The sequence below is a fragment of the Mastigoproctus giganteus genome, chromosome 7 (genome assembly GCF_048544385.1).
Source record: "Mastigoproctus giganteus isolate SK-2022 chromosome 7, ASM4854438v1, whole genome shotgun sequence".
NCBI lineage: Eukaryota > Metazoa > Arthropoda > Arachnida > Uropygi > Thelyphonidae > Mastigoproctus > Mastigoproctus giganteus.
The window spans coordinates 147,481,874-147,496,745 of NC_143581.1; the positions used below are offsets into that span (position 1 = coordinate 147,481,874).

The window sequence follows — 14,872 nt, forward strand, 5'->3', positions numbered from 1 at the left end:
CCTTTCATGGCAACTACTGTCTTCCCCTCTGGTGGCGCCATTTTTCAGTAGAATAATGCACCATGCTACACTGCCCAGATTGCTCAAGACTGGTTCGCAGAACATGAGATTGCCCTGGCCTCCAAATTCTGCAGACATCAATCCCATCGAGGTTATGGTTAGTGTTCGAACAGCAACTCCGATCTGCGGTTTCTCAACCATGGACCTTACAGGAGCATCTATGGTTAGTGTTCGAACAGCAACTCCGATCTGCGGTATCTCAACCATGGACCTTACAGGTGTTAAAGGATCTGCTGGTTACATCTTGGTACCAGATACCACAAGACATTTAGAAATCTTGTGGCATCCATGCCTTGCTGGGTACGAGCTGTTTTGGCTCATCGGTGTATTTAACTCCTCAAATTTCCCTTTCCATAAAAAACTGCTCAGTCTATCAAAGGGATCGGAATACATCAGATGCTCATGGTGGTGTAGCTATTTTGATTAACTCAAAGATCCCTGCTAGTCAAATCATTCTCCCAAGCCAAATTGAAGCCGTTGCTGTGCATCTGATTACTCAGGTTGCGTTTACAGTAGTCTCGGTCTATCTCCTACCAAATCATACCTACTGTTATAATAATCTTGAAGAACTTTTAAACAGCTACCCTCCCCTGTCTGCTTGCTAGGGGATTTCAGTGGCCACCACCCTTTATGGGGATCCTCTGAATTAGATAGACACAGCCGACTGATTGAAGCTCTACTAGATAAACAAAACATCACCATTCTTAATAGTGGCACACACACACACACACACACACACACCTATATACAGTTACCTACTGGACAGACTTCTGCAATTGATCTCTCGATTTGGACTACCAAATACAGAGGATGCGGAAAGGTCAGGGAATGACCACCGCATATCCCCGGAGCAATATGTCCTTAGTTGCTAATGCTCCTAATAACATACAAAACAAACATCTCTCGATTTGCTCCCCAATATTGTTTCAAGTCTTTCAGTGGTCCGCTATGGATGATCCTGTGGGCAGTGACCATTTCCCAATTGTTTGTAACCTGCTCACGACACAACCACCAATTAAACCAACCCTGCAAGAAATGGAAATTCTCTAAAGCCAATTTGGCCAAATTCCAGTCAGCAATCACTCTGGACCAAAAAATTATTCAGCTACAACCCATAGGTGAAGTCACTGATTATATCACATCCTGTCTTTTACTTGCAGCTCAATACTCAATAGCATTATCAAATCCCCCAAACCGACGGCACTTGTGGCTAACCTCTGAGAACCGATGACATTAAATCATATCATTGGAGAGGAGGCAAATATTAATGAACTTTTCTGTTTTTTGAAACAAATTGGAATTTATGAACGAATATGATTAGTTTGAGCTGAAATGAAATTGAACTTGCTTCATATTAATTATTTCTTAACATTACTGTGAATAGGTGCACTATAGCCATAGCAGCTTGTGCACCATTAAACACACACACACACACACTCAACCTGTACATCGTCATATCAGTCCCTAGCTTGGTTATTTCGTAGTATCATCAATTTTAAGCCTCTATGCCAAAGCCTACGAACTGCTGCTACACCTTCGGCTACAACTTCTGCTATTAATTTATGCAGCCAAAATCAGCAGTCTCCCACATCATCCCATGTGTCAATATCTCTTCATGCCAAAATGGAGACACTTATATGAAAGTAAACCACGTTTCAACAAACCATCTGACATTAGGCTTCAAGCTTTATTCACAAACTGGGACCTGAATTTCACTAACAATACAGGATACTAGCATGGAAACTCACCCATGGCAAATGCCTCAAATACATATGATGGACATTTTCAGCAGTGGAGAAAGAATAACCTTCCAGATATCAACATTAGGCAAATGTATAGGGCCCACTCCACTGAGTTTAGAAGCTTCATTCAAATATATACAGATGGATCCAAGACTGATAGTAAAGTTGGTACAGCTGTAGTACTACCAAATGCCACCATCTCCAGACAGCTCCCATCAGAATGCAGTACTTATACCTCAGAGTTATATGGTATTCTACTAGCCATATAGAATATAAATAAAGCCTTGTATTCTCAATGCATCATATATATGGGCTCGTTAAGTGCTATTAATACTCCACAGTGTAAATCCTTCTCTAGTCCTCCTCTGATACAGAAAATTTGGGCAGAGTTATTAGAACTTATGGACATGGACAGCTCGTAATATTTTGTTGGATCCCTGGATACGTTGGAATCCCAGGAAACAAGCAGGCATATTTAGCTGCTAAAATTTCTACAAATGTCATGTCATCTAATTTCAGGACTCCTTATACTGATCATAAATCCATTATCAAACTGAGATACAAAGAACAGTGGACATGCATGTGGCAAGATCAAACAAATAAACTTCTTGAAATCAAGAGAGAACCCAAACAGTGGCAATCTAGCCTGAGATGAAACAGAAAGGAAGAAACCATACTAGCCAAATTGTGCATCGGTCCTACATTCCTAACTCACAGCTACCTACTAGAGGTCTGCACAGGCCCGGGCCTGGCCCTTGGGCTTCGGCCCTACCCTCAAGCCAAGTAACAAGGATGTTCGGGCTGTGTAACACAAACGATGTTCGGATACAAATAATTGTAATGAATTGTTATTTCCAAACATTTCGGACTATTTCCTACATATATATATATATATATATATATATTTTTTTTTTTTTTTTGTTTTAATATTTTGTTATGTTTTTTTATATATTTTGTTATATATAAATTCTTAAATATTTTTTTATAAAAAATGTGTATTAGTTGTCTGTTGACACTTTTAATTGACTGATAAGATGCACTTTGCCAGTGTCTCCAAAATTCACCGAAATTTGTACTCTTTCATCTAAATGACTCGGTCTGTATTTTTGATGAGTAAAGTAGCGTTTACCCTTAAGCAGGCATAGTTGCAATTTACATCAAGGGTATATGAGTCATTATGTCCCCCAGCAATGAGTTCCTTTTTAGTTGTATGTGTACAGTATACAGTATTTATTAAAAGTGTAATACTGTTAATCCCTAGGTCTACTACATCCAAGGTTTTGTGTTGACCTACTTTCAATTCTGAGAACATTCAGTTGTGACGTTTTCCAGCCGCTTCTTTGCCATATCCAATACTGACCAATAATTTAGAAATACAGGGGGAATGCTTACACATCGTTCACACAGTGAGAATTGCCAGTGACAGTCAGTTCTAATTTTTTAATTTAAGTAGAGGTGGATATCGATATTCGTTTTGAAATTATATTAATTATGGTAAATTGAAAATTTATTACATTTTCTTTTTTATATAATTAATGTTGATAATTATTTTCGATAACTGTTATTGTTATATAATTATTAATATTTAATTTTGAATCTGAAAGTTTTTTTTAAAATTCTGGGTCGGGCCAGACTGGGTTAAAAATAAAAAAAAATTAGGCTCCTGCAGACCTTTACTACCTATTAACAAACGATGACCCTCCACTATGCAGTAACTGCTTATGTTCATTAACAGTAAAAAAATATAATCATAAAATGCCCACTATATCTAAAAGAAAGCAAAATTGCTTTCTCCTCATTTTCATAACTGCAACCAGTTAACATTACAGTGTGTTATAGGAGATCTTGAAGACATGAATGACATTTTTCTCTTTCTAAAATTGATAAATAAATATATTATCTAAACCCTATCACTAGTAAGACAAAAAAAGATATTAGACAGTGCATTATAGCCTATTTGCTGATGCACCAACAGATCTAACAACAGCACTTCGTAGTATGTTTGCATGATGAACATATTCATTTTGAAGCTCCACTTCATGCATTGGCATTTTCTTCCTTCCTGGGTGGTCACTTGTGCAGGAAGCACTTCCAGTTGGTTGGGCTTGATGGTCTTTCCCTTCCCTCGTAGTAGCCATACGGGGGGACAGCGCAGTTGCTCCACTGTCTTCTTCAGAAGACAGTCTGACTTTTCGAACCGACTCCTCTGCTTACGGCCTGAATGTGAGTGACTTTATCCTGCACCACTCTGCAGTATAATTATTATTTCTCTTCTACATCATCCCTCTATGGGGGTAGACCTGTGTAGCATTGGCTTGAAAGTGTTAGTTCTTGATAGTGATGCCAGATGGCGACACTGTCTGCCTCAGACATCACTTCAACCTTGGGTAAGGTAGATCCACTGAAGCGACTTTTGCGATGTTTAGTATTATTATTATACCAGTCTTCCAGTGTAATGGAGATGCATTCGCTTCCGCCACAGCGGGACTTGAGTCTTGGTCCATCAGAATGATAGTCCAGTGTCGTAACCACTGAGCTATCGCCCCTTATTATTATTATTGTATATATTAATTATTATTATTATAATAGTCAGATTGACTAGGTGGTATAATGACCCATCATCCAGTGCAGTACTTTGCTTAGTGGAGGCTTGAAGTGGTGGAACCCATGTTTAGTCTCCAGAGAAAAGCTCCAGCAATGCATCCTCCTCCCCCCCCCCATCTCTTCCATCATGCAGTATGATTGATATCTTTTGAGGTTAGGATGGACATCTTGGAGAGAGAGACTGTTTTCCTCGTGCTTCCAGGGTACAGCTCTAAAACAGTGTTTGCAGTCCGGCCACTAGATACTCCATTGGACCAAAACTATCAGTAACTCTAAGAGGCTTTTGAATGAGCTGCTGTATAATCCCGCTGCCTCTACTCTGCCAGATAGTGACTGGAGGGAGTCCAAGTACTGTGCATGTGGGGGGCATTGTCGATGCCACATTATGTCAACAAGCTGGGTATATTCTTGCCATATCCAAAAATTTCATTACTTCATACCGCATGTCTTCCACACTTTTTCTTACTACTCAATATATCGTGAATCGTTATTAACATTGTAGATTAGACTTATATGCGAAAAGATCTAAACCTCCCAAAAGCTTCCTCTTTCATTTCACAAATATACATGTTCTCAGTTCTAATCTCAGTGATGTCCATTTCCACTTAGTCTGCCAAACTCCATGTACATTTTCTGACAGAATCCTGTTATCAGTTGATTCAACCACTGCTCATCTCAGTTGTCCAAATTATTCGCTGTATGATTCCTTTCTTTTCAAAGGTGATACTTGTGCATATGTCTGTTCTGATATTCCTTGTCAGAGATGTAGTAATTTGGATTCTTCTCTTTTCGATCTTCTCTGGCTTAAAATCTCTCTAGCACATTCTGTCAAATTCATCTGTTTCCTCTATCGTTCTCCCATCTCCACTAATCACTTGGAACTCTTTGACTTTCTCCAGTCCAACTTTCCTAACAGTGAGGTAATTTTCCTTGATGAATTTAATGTTCGCAACTCCAGCTGGTAAAAATACTAATGACCTCACACAGATTGTTCAATTACCTACCAGAATACCAGATAGTACAAAGCACACAGCCAACACGTATAATATTTTTCTCACAAACAACCATTCTAAGAACATGGTCAGGTGAGTGGTCCTCTAGGCATCTCAGATCACAATCTGGTAATGGTATCTTCTCCAATGGAGCCTTTCCCTTGTGGCCATTCTTGACCTCGTGTTGTCTGGCATTAGAATGCAAAATTGGATGATCTGCTAGATTTCTTTTCCTTGGTCTGGTTACTGTTTCAAATCTTCTGATATCAACGTTTGCTCAGATCCTATTAGTGAAATTATTCTTGTAGGGATGAAATCCTTTATTCGACACTCTACCTTAAAATCTCGTCCTTTATCTAAACCTTGGTTTTCCAATAAATGTGCTAAGGCTGTTCAAGATAAGAACATTGCATATCACAATTGGCTTGTATCCAAATCTCCAGGTTCATTTTATGCCAACACCAAAGCTCACAATAATTGTAAAGCAGTTATCTGTCCAAACTAGATTTCGAACCGGGTAAGATTATAAAACAGCTTCTAGCCCAAATGGTAATTGAGCATTCTGTTGTCTTGCCAAAGCTATTGGCTGCAACTTTTACCCATCTCTATTCTCACCTCTGTCAGAATCAGATGGTTCTATTGCCACTTCAGCTAAAAATGAAGCTTGCCTTCTTGCATGTTTCTGTCCTTCCAACTTGTGTATTGATGACTTTGGTAAACCATCTCCTACAATTCCCAGTACACTCCATTCAATGCTTCCTGTGATCTTCTGTCAGAAGGATTTTGAACAATCTCGATGCTAAGAAAGCTCCAGGTCCTGATGGTATTTCTTCACTTGTTCTAAAAACCTGTGCTCCTGAACTCACTCCTTTTCTGTGTCGCTTTGTTCTCTTTCTTATTCCAAAGGCATTTTCTCTTCTGCTTGGAAATTTGTTCATATCCAGCCAGTTCCTAAAAGGGTGACAAATCCCTCCCATCCTATTATCTTCCCATTGCACTTCTTCACCAGTATCTCCTTTCATCTTCTCAACCTATAGCCCATGCACAGTACTAAGTACTATAGGTTCTAATACCTCTTGTGCAACTGTGATGAGTATCGGTTCAGCCAGCTAATAATTGAAATTCTCTAAGAAATAGTGGGTAGGCAGAAATCAACATAATTGAAATGAACTGTGACAAGGTATATTTGTGAAATGAATGTTTTAGGGAGTTTTCTTAGTTTTTGTCACAGATATGTCTGTTAGTTTTGACTATTGTGATGCATTCAGTAGATAAATAAATTTAGATTGGGTAAATGTGTACAAATCAATGAAAGTTTTGGTATAGCCTATGCACAGCAAGAATATACCCAGCTCCTTGACATAACATGGTCTCAACAGTGCCTCTTGTGTACACATTACTTGGGTTTCTCCAGTCACTGACTGATCTAGATGTCTCCCAAAAAGTTACCAATAGGTTTGATTTGGTGGACTACCTAATGGCCAGCTGCAAAAACCATTTTAAATTTGAATCCTTGAAATGTAAGGAATGTTTGATCTTGCCATGATGCCCATCGTAATCTAAGACATTAATATGATATTCCACAATTAAAGAGGTGGTGGAGGGGCAGAGCTTTGCTCTGGTGACTAAACACGACTTTTGCCAGGTCAAGCCTCCAGTAAGCAAAATGGTGATATTAAACCTGATGAAGAGCATCATCAACCACCTAGTATTGCCTCAGGACACAGAATGTCAGCCATTCCTCTCTGTGATGTGAATGCCACACCTCATCCCCTGCTTATGTTGGTTCACATCTGAATAATCACCTTCAGTATACTAAGTGAGGGTTTCAGACCTTGCACATGGTGGGACTGTTAGTAACTCATGGTTACTAATGGTCCCACCATTGCAAAGGTACCAGCAGAGGATTTGGGTGTTACGGAACAAAAAGATTAACCGTAATTCAGTCAGCTTACTCACAAGTGGGACCTGAACATCAGTTCTGTTAGTGTTTTAGACTTCCAGTGACAAAGCCCCAGAGACCAAATAACATTTTAGCAACACTGATTTTGCAGAACAGAACTATTGTACTGTATTTTATTTGCTGTCTGTGAGATATAAATTAAATACGTAAATTTTGAAACTGTTTCCTTGTCATTCATTTTACTTCCATGTTTCAAAAGTTGTTCAAAAGTTCATGAAATCTTGTGGGTTTGTGGATCAAATTTGAAGAAGCTGATAATTCTTCTTCCTAAGACTAACTGTCCTAAATGGGAAGGCACTGTAGGCAAATACACGAAGCAAATTAGTTTTTGCTTCCAAAAGCAGCATTCTGTCAGTACCAATCAAAGTCTGTGATTTGTCTCTCTCTCTTTGGTTTTTTCTAATGAGTACCTTAAAGTTACTGTCATTCAGACTTCAAGTCATATAAGCTTTGAAACTGGATAGTGTTGTTGTTGTTTTTTTTTTTTTTTTAACTCAAAGCTTTGAGTAGGATGCCATTGCTTCAGCAAATTTGAAATCAAGGAATGCAGCATGCATTGGCTCCTGGTGCCATGCATTTGTGACTGAGCAATTTCTTTGTGCCTTTCAGTGCAACTTCCTAAAAGTGATATATAATTCTTTTAAGTTCTTTTCGATAAGCAATCTATTTATTTAATAACAGCTCTTGTTACAAAAGTACTTGTACAGAGCAAGAATGGAAAGCCACCATTCTTTTTTCTCTATTTTATTACTAACCCCCTATTACTTTTCGCTTGGTCACGCCAGGCCTCCCCGTGGCAGCACCCGGAAACCTTGGGAAAAGTTGATCTGCCAAGGGCCAAAAGGAGCAAATATGGAACAAAATGTGTTTTCGCCCTTAGAGCCGACAAGCTCTCAGCCACAGACTGAAACTGATTGTGAAATTTCACAATCAGACTGAAACTGATTTGTGAAAAATAGTTATCCCCAAGAGGTTGAAAATAAATTCACCAACAACAGAGTTTCCTACATTTATAATGATGCACTCACTTTCTGACAAACCTGTTGGCAAATTATCTCATTTCCTCATCCAGAAACACATGGAGAGTATTGCAGGATCACCTAAGATTGTGAAGAGACTCCAATCTGGAAATCTACTTATAGAAACAGCAAACTGTCAACATTTAGAGAAACTGCTATAACTTCAGAATTTTGCTGGGATACCAGTGAAAGTACCTCCTCATTCAACTCTAAATGCATCCAAAGGTGTGATATGTAGCTGGGATCTGTTGAACGTGACAGAGGATGAAATGACTATAGAACTTGAGGATCAAAATGTTATTGCGGCAAAAAAGAATCACAATTAAAAAAGACAATAACCTTACACCTACCAGGAACTTTATCCTTACGTTTAATTCCCCAAACCTACCGTCATCAGTAAAAGCAGGATATCTACTTTGCTGTGTTCATTCCCAATCCCTTGAGGATTGGGAATGTATGCCAAAAGTATAGCCACTCTCAGACAACGTGTAGAGGAAACCCAGTTTGTCCCAACCATGGATTTTCCGATCGTAGTCAGTCTGAATGTTTGGCAACAGAAATAACTTGTCCCAACTGCAGAGGCAACCGTCCTACGTATTCTAAAACTTTACAGATGCAAGACTGAAAAAAAAAAAAAAAAAAAAAAAATTGTTAAATATAAGGTGGAGAACAATGTAAGCTGTCAAGAATCGAGGAAAATAATTGCTCCTACTATGCCAGTATTGCACAAAAACAACAAACAGTGTCCACCCAAACTGATGTTACAGTCCCCTCAAATATATCAATCTCTGACTGGGCTCAAGCTGTCCTCTCTCAGCAACAGTCCAGTGTCCCTAAGCACTCAGACCAGGCAATTAACACTCCCCTTAGAGTACCAGTGACAAAGGTGCCTCCGTAGCCAGGTGGGCAGGAGCAGCACAGAGGATGCGGAAAGGTCAGGAAATGACCACCGCATATCCCCAGAGCAATATGGCCTTAGTTGCCAATGCTCCTAAAAACCAAATAATAACAATAACCAGTGAAAAATCCTTCCTCACCAGTGATCGCTAATACTTCGCATAGTAAAAGTTCTAATTCAAGAAAGAATATACAAGACACCTCCATGGATACTGATTACTCATCCAACCAGGAAGGTCTGATTTTAGAAATATATGTGTGAGAAGATATGGACACTGGTTGGCCTATATTTCCGAAAAAAGACAAACAAGTCTGAATGCCATAAAACTGCCATACTGAAAAAGCAGTCCTTACCATTCTTAATACTGGTATATCTACTCACGTACAATTGCCAACTGACAAACTTCTGCAATTGATCTTTCAGTATGCTCCCCAATACTGTTTCCAATCATTGAATGATCTGTTATGGATAATCCCATGGGCAGTGATCATTTTCCAGTTGTTTGTAATCTGCTCACTAGACAACCATCATTAGCCCAACACTGCAGGAAATGGAAATTGTATCGAGCCAACTGGGTCAAATTTCAGTCAGCTTTCACCCTGGATGAGGAAATTATATGATTACAGCCCATAGACGAAGTGACGGAATATATCACATCCCGAAATTTATCAAATCCTCCTGCCCGACAGCATTTTAATTATTGGTGGAATGGCGAATGCATGAAAGCAAAGAAGGAAAAAAATAAAGTGTGGAATTTATTTTGATGATCCCAAACCACAGCCAGTCTCACTAACTATAAAACGCAAAGGGTAAAAGCGAGTTCATTCAAAGACAAGCCAAGAAATATTCCTGGACTCGTGTTGCATCTACTGTAAATAGGAATCCTGACTCCAGATTAATATGGAAGAAAATTAGACAGCTTTCTGGCAAGTTTCCGACCATCCCTTCCACAGTTCTCACCTGGAATGGGCAAGAAGTCTCAACATCATCAAGTTATCCCCGAAATTTCATAAAATCAAGATCACCACTAAACAGCGACCCATCAACCATCCACTCTTTCCATATAATCAGACTCTTCAGCATTCGAAACTTCTACAATCCATTAGAACAACACGCAACAGTGCTTCAGGGCCAGATAGAATATATTATATCATTATACAGCACCTTGATGACAAACATTTGCAGCTGCTGCTGTTATTTTATAATCGAATATTTCTGGAAAACATCTATCCTATGTCTTGGCACCATGCCACAGTTGTGGCCTTTTTGAAACCTGGTAAAGATCCCTTCATACCTTATAGTTACCGACCAATTTCTTTCCACTTGCCTTGTTTAAATCCTTGCGAAAATGATCCACAGACAACTCGTTTGGATCATTGAAGACCAAAATCTAATGAGTAATAGTCAACTTGGCTTTCGCCAAAACAGGTCTGCCTTAGATCTCATGATCAAGGCTGAGTCTGCAATTTGCATTGCTTTTGTGAAAAATGAACACCTTATCATGATCTCCATAGACATAGAGAAGGCATTTGATTTGATACTACATGGTGTCACAGCATTCTTAGAGACCTGCATGCCCTTGGTCTACGAGGCAATCTGCCTATATTCATTAAGAACTTTTTATGGAGTCATTCTTTTCAAGTACGATATTCTAACTCCCCTTCTACGACATTCTTGCAGGAAGAAGGAGTTCCGGAAAGGTCTGTACTGAGCACAACCCTTTTTGCCCTTAGAATTGACTCTATTACAAAGGAACTTACAAATACTGTTGAGGCTTACCTTTATGCTGACGATCTTTCTCTCTTTCTTGCCATTCTTAGAACATGAGATCTATTGAATGTCAATTGCAGATATCACTAAATAAAATACAGCAGTGGTCAATGGCTATCATCTATCACAACAGAAAACTGTTGCTATACACTTTTGCAATCAACATAAATTGCATACAGGTCCCAAACTTCACATGCCAGACTTTACCATTCCGATTGCCAACAACATCAGATTCTTGGGATTTACCCTTGACCATATTAAATTTGTATATAATACATGTCTCAAAAAACTCAACATACTAAGAGCTTTATCCGCCCTGTCTTGGGGAGCAGATCGTACCTCGTTGCTTCAATTATATAGAGCATTGATAGAGCATAGATCCCATTTAGATTATGCTGCTCCAGTCTGTGATTCTGCCCAAAGGAGTGTACTACGCTGGCTGGATCCTACACAGCTCAGTGCATTACGGATAGCACTTGGAGCATTCAAGACATCTCCACCTTATAGTCTATATATTGAAGCTCATGAACCCCTTTTGCACCTCCACAGAAAAATGTTACTGCCAAAGTATGCAGCTAAAATAAAAAATTGCTGTTTGCCTCCTATTGACCCATACTTCTTCAATCCACAACTACCTAATCTCTGTAGAAATAAACCTAATAAAATAAGGCCAGCAGGCCTACAGCTTTTTGAAATATCACAGAGTTGGAAAGTTCCTCTTCACAATAGTCAACAGGTAATGAATTACTTTCAGCCACCTTGGACTCCCCCTCCTCAACTGAACTTTGATACTTATTTTCTTCAATGGGGTAAGAATCTTCTACTGACTCAACTTGAAACAACCCCATGCAAGTCATATTCAGAGCTATGTTGTGATTTCCTGCCAATATATACCGATGGGTCCAAATCTCAATCAGCTGTTGGAACAGCAGCAGTGTTTCACTCTGCTATCATTTCAGCTTCCCTTCTGCCTGAGTATAGCAACTTTTCTGTAGAACTACATGGAATAAAATTAGCTATAGGAAATCTGAATCTTTACCCATCTCCAAAGTATTTAATTTACACACTCTCAGCTCAATTAGAGCAATGAAAAATCCCTTCTATACAAATCACCATTTTAAACCAAATCAGGAGGTTGCTCTTGAAAATTGAACATCATCAACAATTAGTGAACTTTTGTTGGATTCCAGCACATTCAGGGATAATGGGAAATGAACTGGCAGATATATCTGCAAAAAATCCGTCAATGTTAGATTTAACTTCTGTCCATATTCCAGCCTCGGACTATGTCATCATAGCAGCAGCATGCCTTGCACAGTGGAAAGAACTATGACACACCCAGACTAATAAAAAACTTTATCAGTTGAAACAGGAACCAAAATTTTGGCACTCTAACATCCAGACAACGAGAAGGGAAGAAGTGGTACTTGCATGGGCAAGAATAGAGCATACCCATCTGACCCATATCCATTTACTCACAGGTGATGATCCTCCTCACTGTCTGCACTGCTCAGCACAACTAACAGTTAAACATACTCTTATTGGCTGTCCTCACTATCAACAGGACAGAACATCAGTCCTGCTTTCTTTAACAAATCTTCAACAACGTTTATTGGCAATCAGGCAAATATTAATGAAATTTTCAGCTTTCTGAAAAAAATTGGAATATATCATCGATTCTGAATAGTTTTCTAAAATGAAATTGAAATGCCTTCAATTCTGAATTATTTCCTGACACATCCCTATGGACAGGTGCACTATAGCTGGTGTAGGTTATGCACCATTAAACGCCCATATCAAATATGCAGCATGCATTTCTTGATTTCAGATTTCTCATTTACAAATTTTGATCCAACAATCCAAGGGATCTTCCACATGCTTTTGTGACATGCAGTTTGAAAAACTAACTTCCCATTTATGTTATAAGGAACACTGAAACACATATTTAAATAATTATATTTATATCAGACAACTCTTATAATTAACATTTTTTAATATCATGAAAACCTTGAAAGTATATTTCAGTTTGATTTTGTGTTTTATTTTTAGTAGGCAGCTTAGTACCATTTTCTGATGTCGAAAAGCCTTGGTCATTTTATGCTAGCAGTGATAAAGCAGTTTCCTGTAATCACAGGAAGATGCAAGAGGAACTGTCAGTATTCTGTAAAAATAAAATCTCATTACATTTGTCTGCAGATAGTATATTTTCAGAATTTCTTTCTGATGGCTCACATCCTTCATTATTAAGTAATAAAACAATTTGGGCAGCATCTAAAGACAGAGAAAATTTATCATTTCCAGTGATTGGAAGTCGTATTGAGAAACATAAGGGTCCTTGTATTCCAAACCATGGTTTTGAAAATAAGACAACAAATATTTCTGTAACAAAAGAAAAGTCACAGCAAAACCATAATTTCCTTAGTCCTGAAAAAAGCAGTTGTAATCATTCATTTCAATCTCTGCCAAAAAATCTAGATTTTTATCCTTATAATAGCCCAAATAGTAATTCAAGAAATGAAGCCAAAATAAACCTTTGTAAAGGTGTAGCAAACCCAATCTCAGAATTTTCAGTTAATGCAGTACACTGTAAACATCACAATTTTAATAGTGTTGATTCGGGCTGCTGTTTAACTACAGAAGAACAAAGGCACTTTGAAATTATGTCAGGAGTATACCCTGAATATATGAACTTTGAACATAATTTAACAGATAAGCAAGAAAATCCTAAAAATTATCCATTGAGAGAAAAAGGTTGCTATCCCGGTTTTTCAGAAAATGTTGATTTTTTTAGTTCAGCACATGATCTTTGTGATTTGAAGGCAGAGGTATGTCCTTATACTTCATCAAATATATCACGCTGTCTTCATTTTAAAGAAGAAATATTAAAATATGAAAATGAGTCTTCTAAAGAAGTATTAGATGATCAGCCATTACCTAAATCCATAGAACTGTGTGAGATGAAGCAGATTCCACACAACAAGTCATCTTCTGTTTTGCCTTCATCTGTGAAAAGGAATTTTTTTGAATCTACCAGAAGAAAATCAAAGAAACCAGTTTTGGACAAAGAAATTTCCCAAGATCATCCCATTGATTTTTCTGATGCATCTACAAGAAAAAGGTTCTTATTAAGATCAAAGAGGCTGCATTTGAGAAGAAATGTGAAATCTGAAGTTCCTAAAAGATCAAAAAGAAAATTCCAAGTTAATGCAAGTACAGACGCCACTGACACGTGCAGTGATAAAATCCATAGAAAAAACAAGCTGAGGCATTATGAAAATTGTTCTTTGGGAGGTTGCTTAATTTCTCCTTCCCAAAAAAGCAATTTGAGTATCAAAAAAACTCCAGTGCAAAGAAAACCTTGCCAAAGTGACAGAGTTTTCTCTCCTCCAACATTATTTAGTGTTATACACCTTACTAGCTCTCCAGTTTTGCTGGACCAGTGAAATTATTTCAAATTAATATTTCTAACTTCTGAAAGTTCCACCAATGTCGGAATACTGGTATCTGTATCATGTGGTTGGTTTCTGTAAATAGCCTGTACTGAAATAATGTCATTTAATTTTTTTATATTCATTATTTTATTATAAATAAAATCTTGTGAACTCAAATTCGTTTACACCAGAATGCAAATATCTGTACAGTGTATATAGAAATTGTTTATGTACATGCTTAGTGTTTCCAAATAACAATTTCTAAAGTGTGCCTAGTAGTTTTTATTTGTTTAAAACAAATATTGTACAGTAGATTTACTATAATAATAAAAAGAAAATGTTATATGCCATTAATGAGACTACCATTATTAAAAATAAACACCACAATTGCTG

At 37.9% G+C, this 14,872-nt stretch overlaps 1 protein-coding gene across 1 annotated transcript in view; it reads left to right on the forward strand.

The window, feature by feature from the left end:
* LOC150083252 (treslin-like) overlaps positions 1-14,491 on the forward strand; it is a 265,502-nt gene extending 251,011 nt beyond the window's left edge. Inside the window, exon 16 of the mRNA XM_090378450.1 lies at positions 13,098-14,491. Within this exon, the coding sequence (XP_090234576.1) occupies positions 13,098-14,491 (1,394 nt within the window). The remainder of the gene's footprint in view (positions 1-13,097) is intronic.
* Positions 14,492-14,872: the final 381 nt, after the last annotated feature.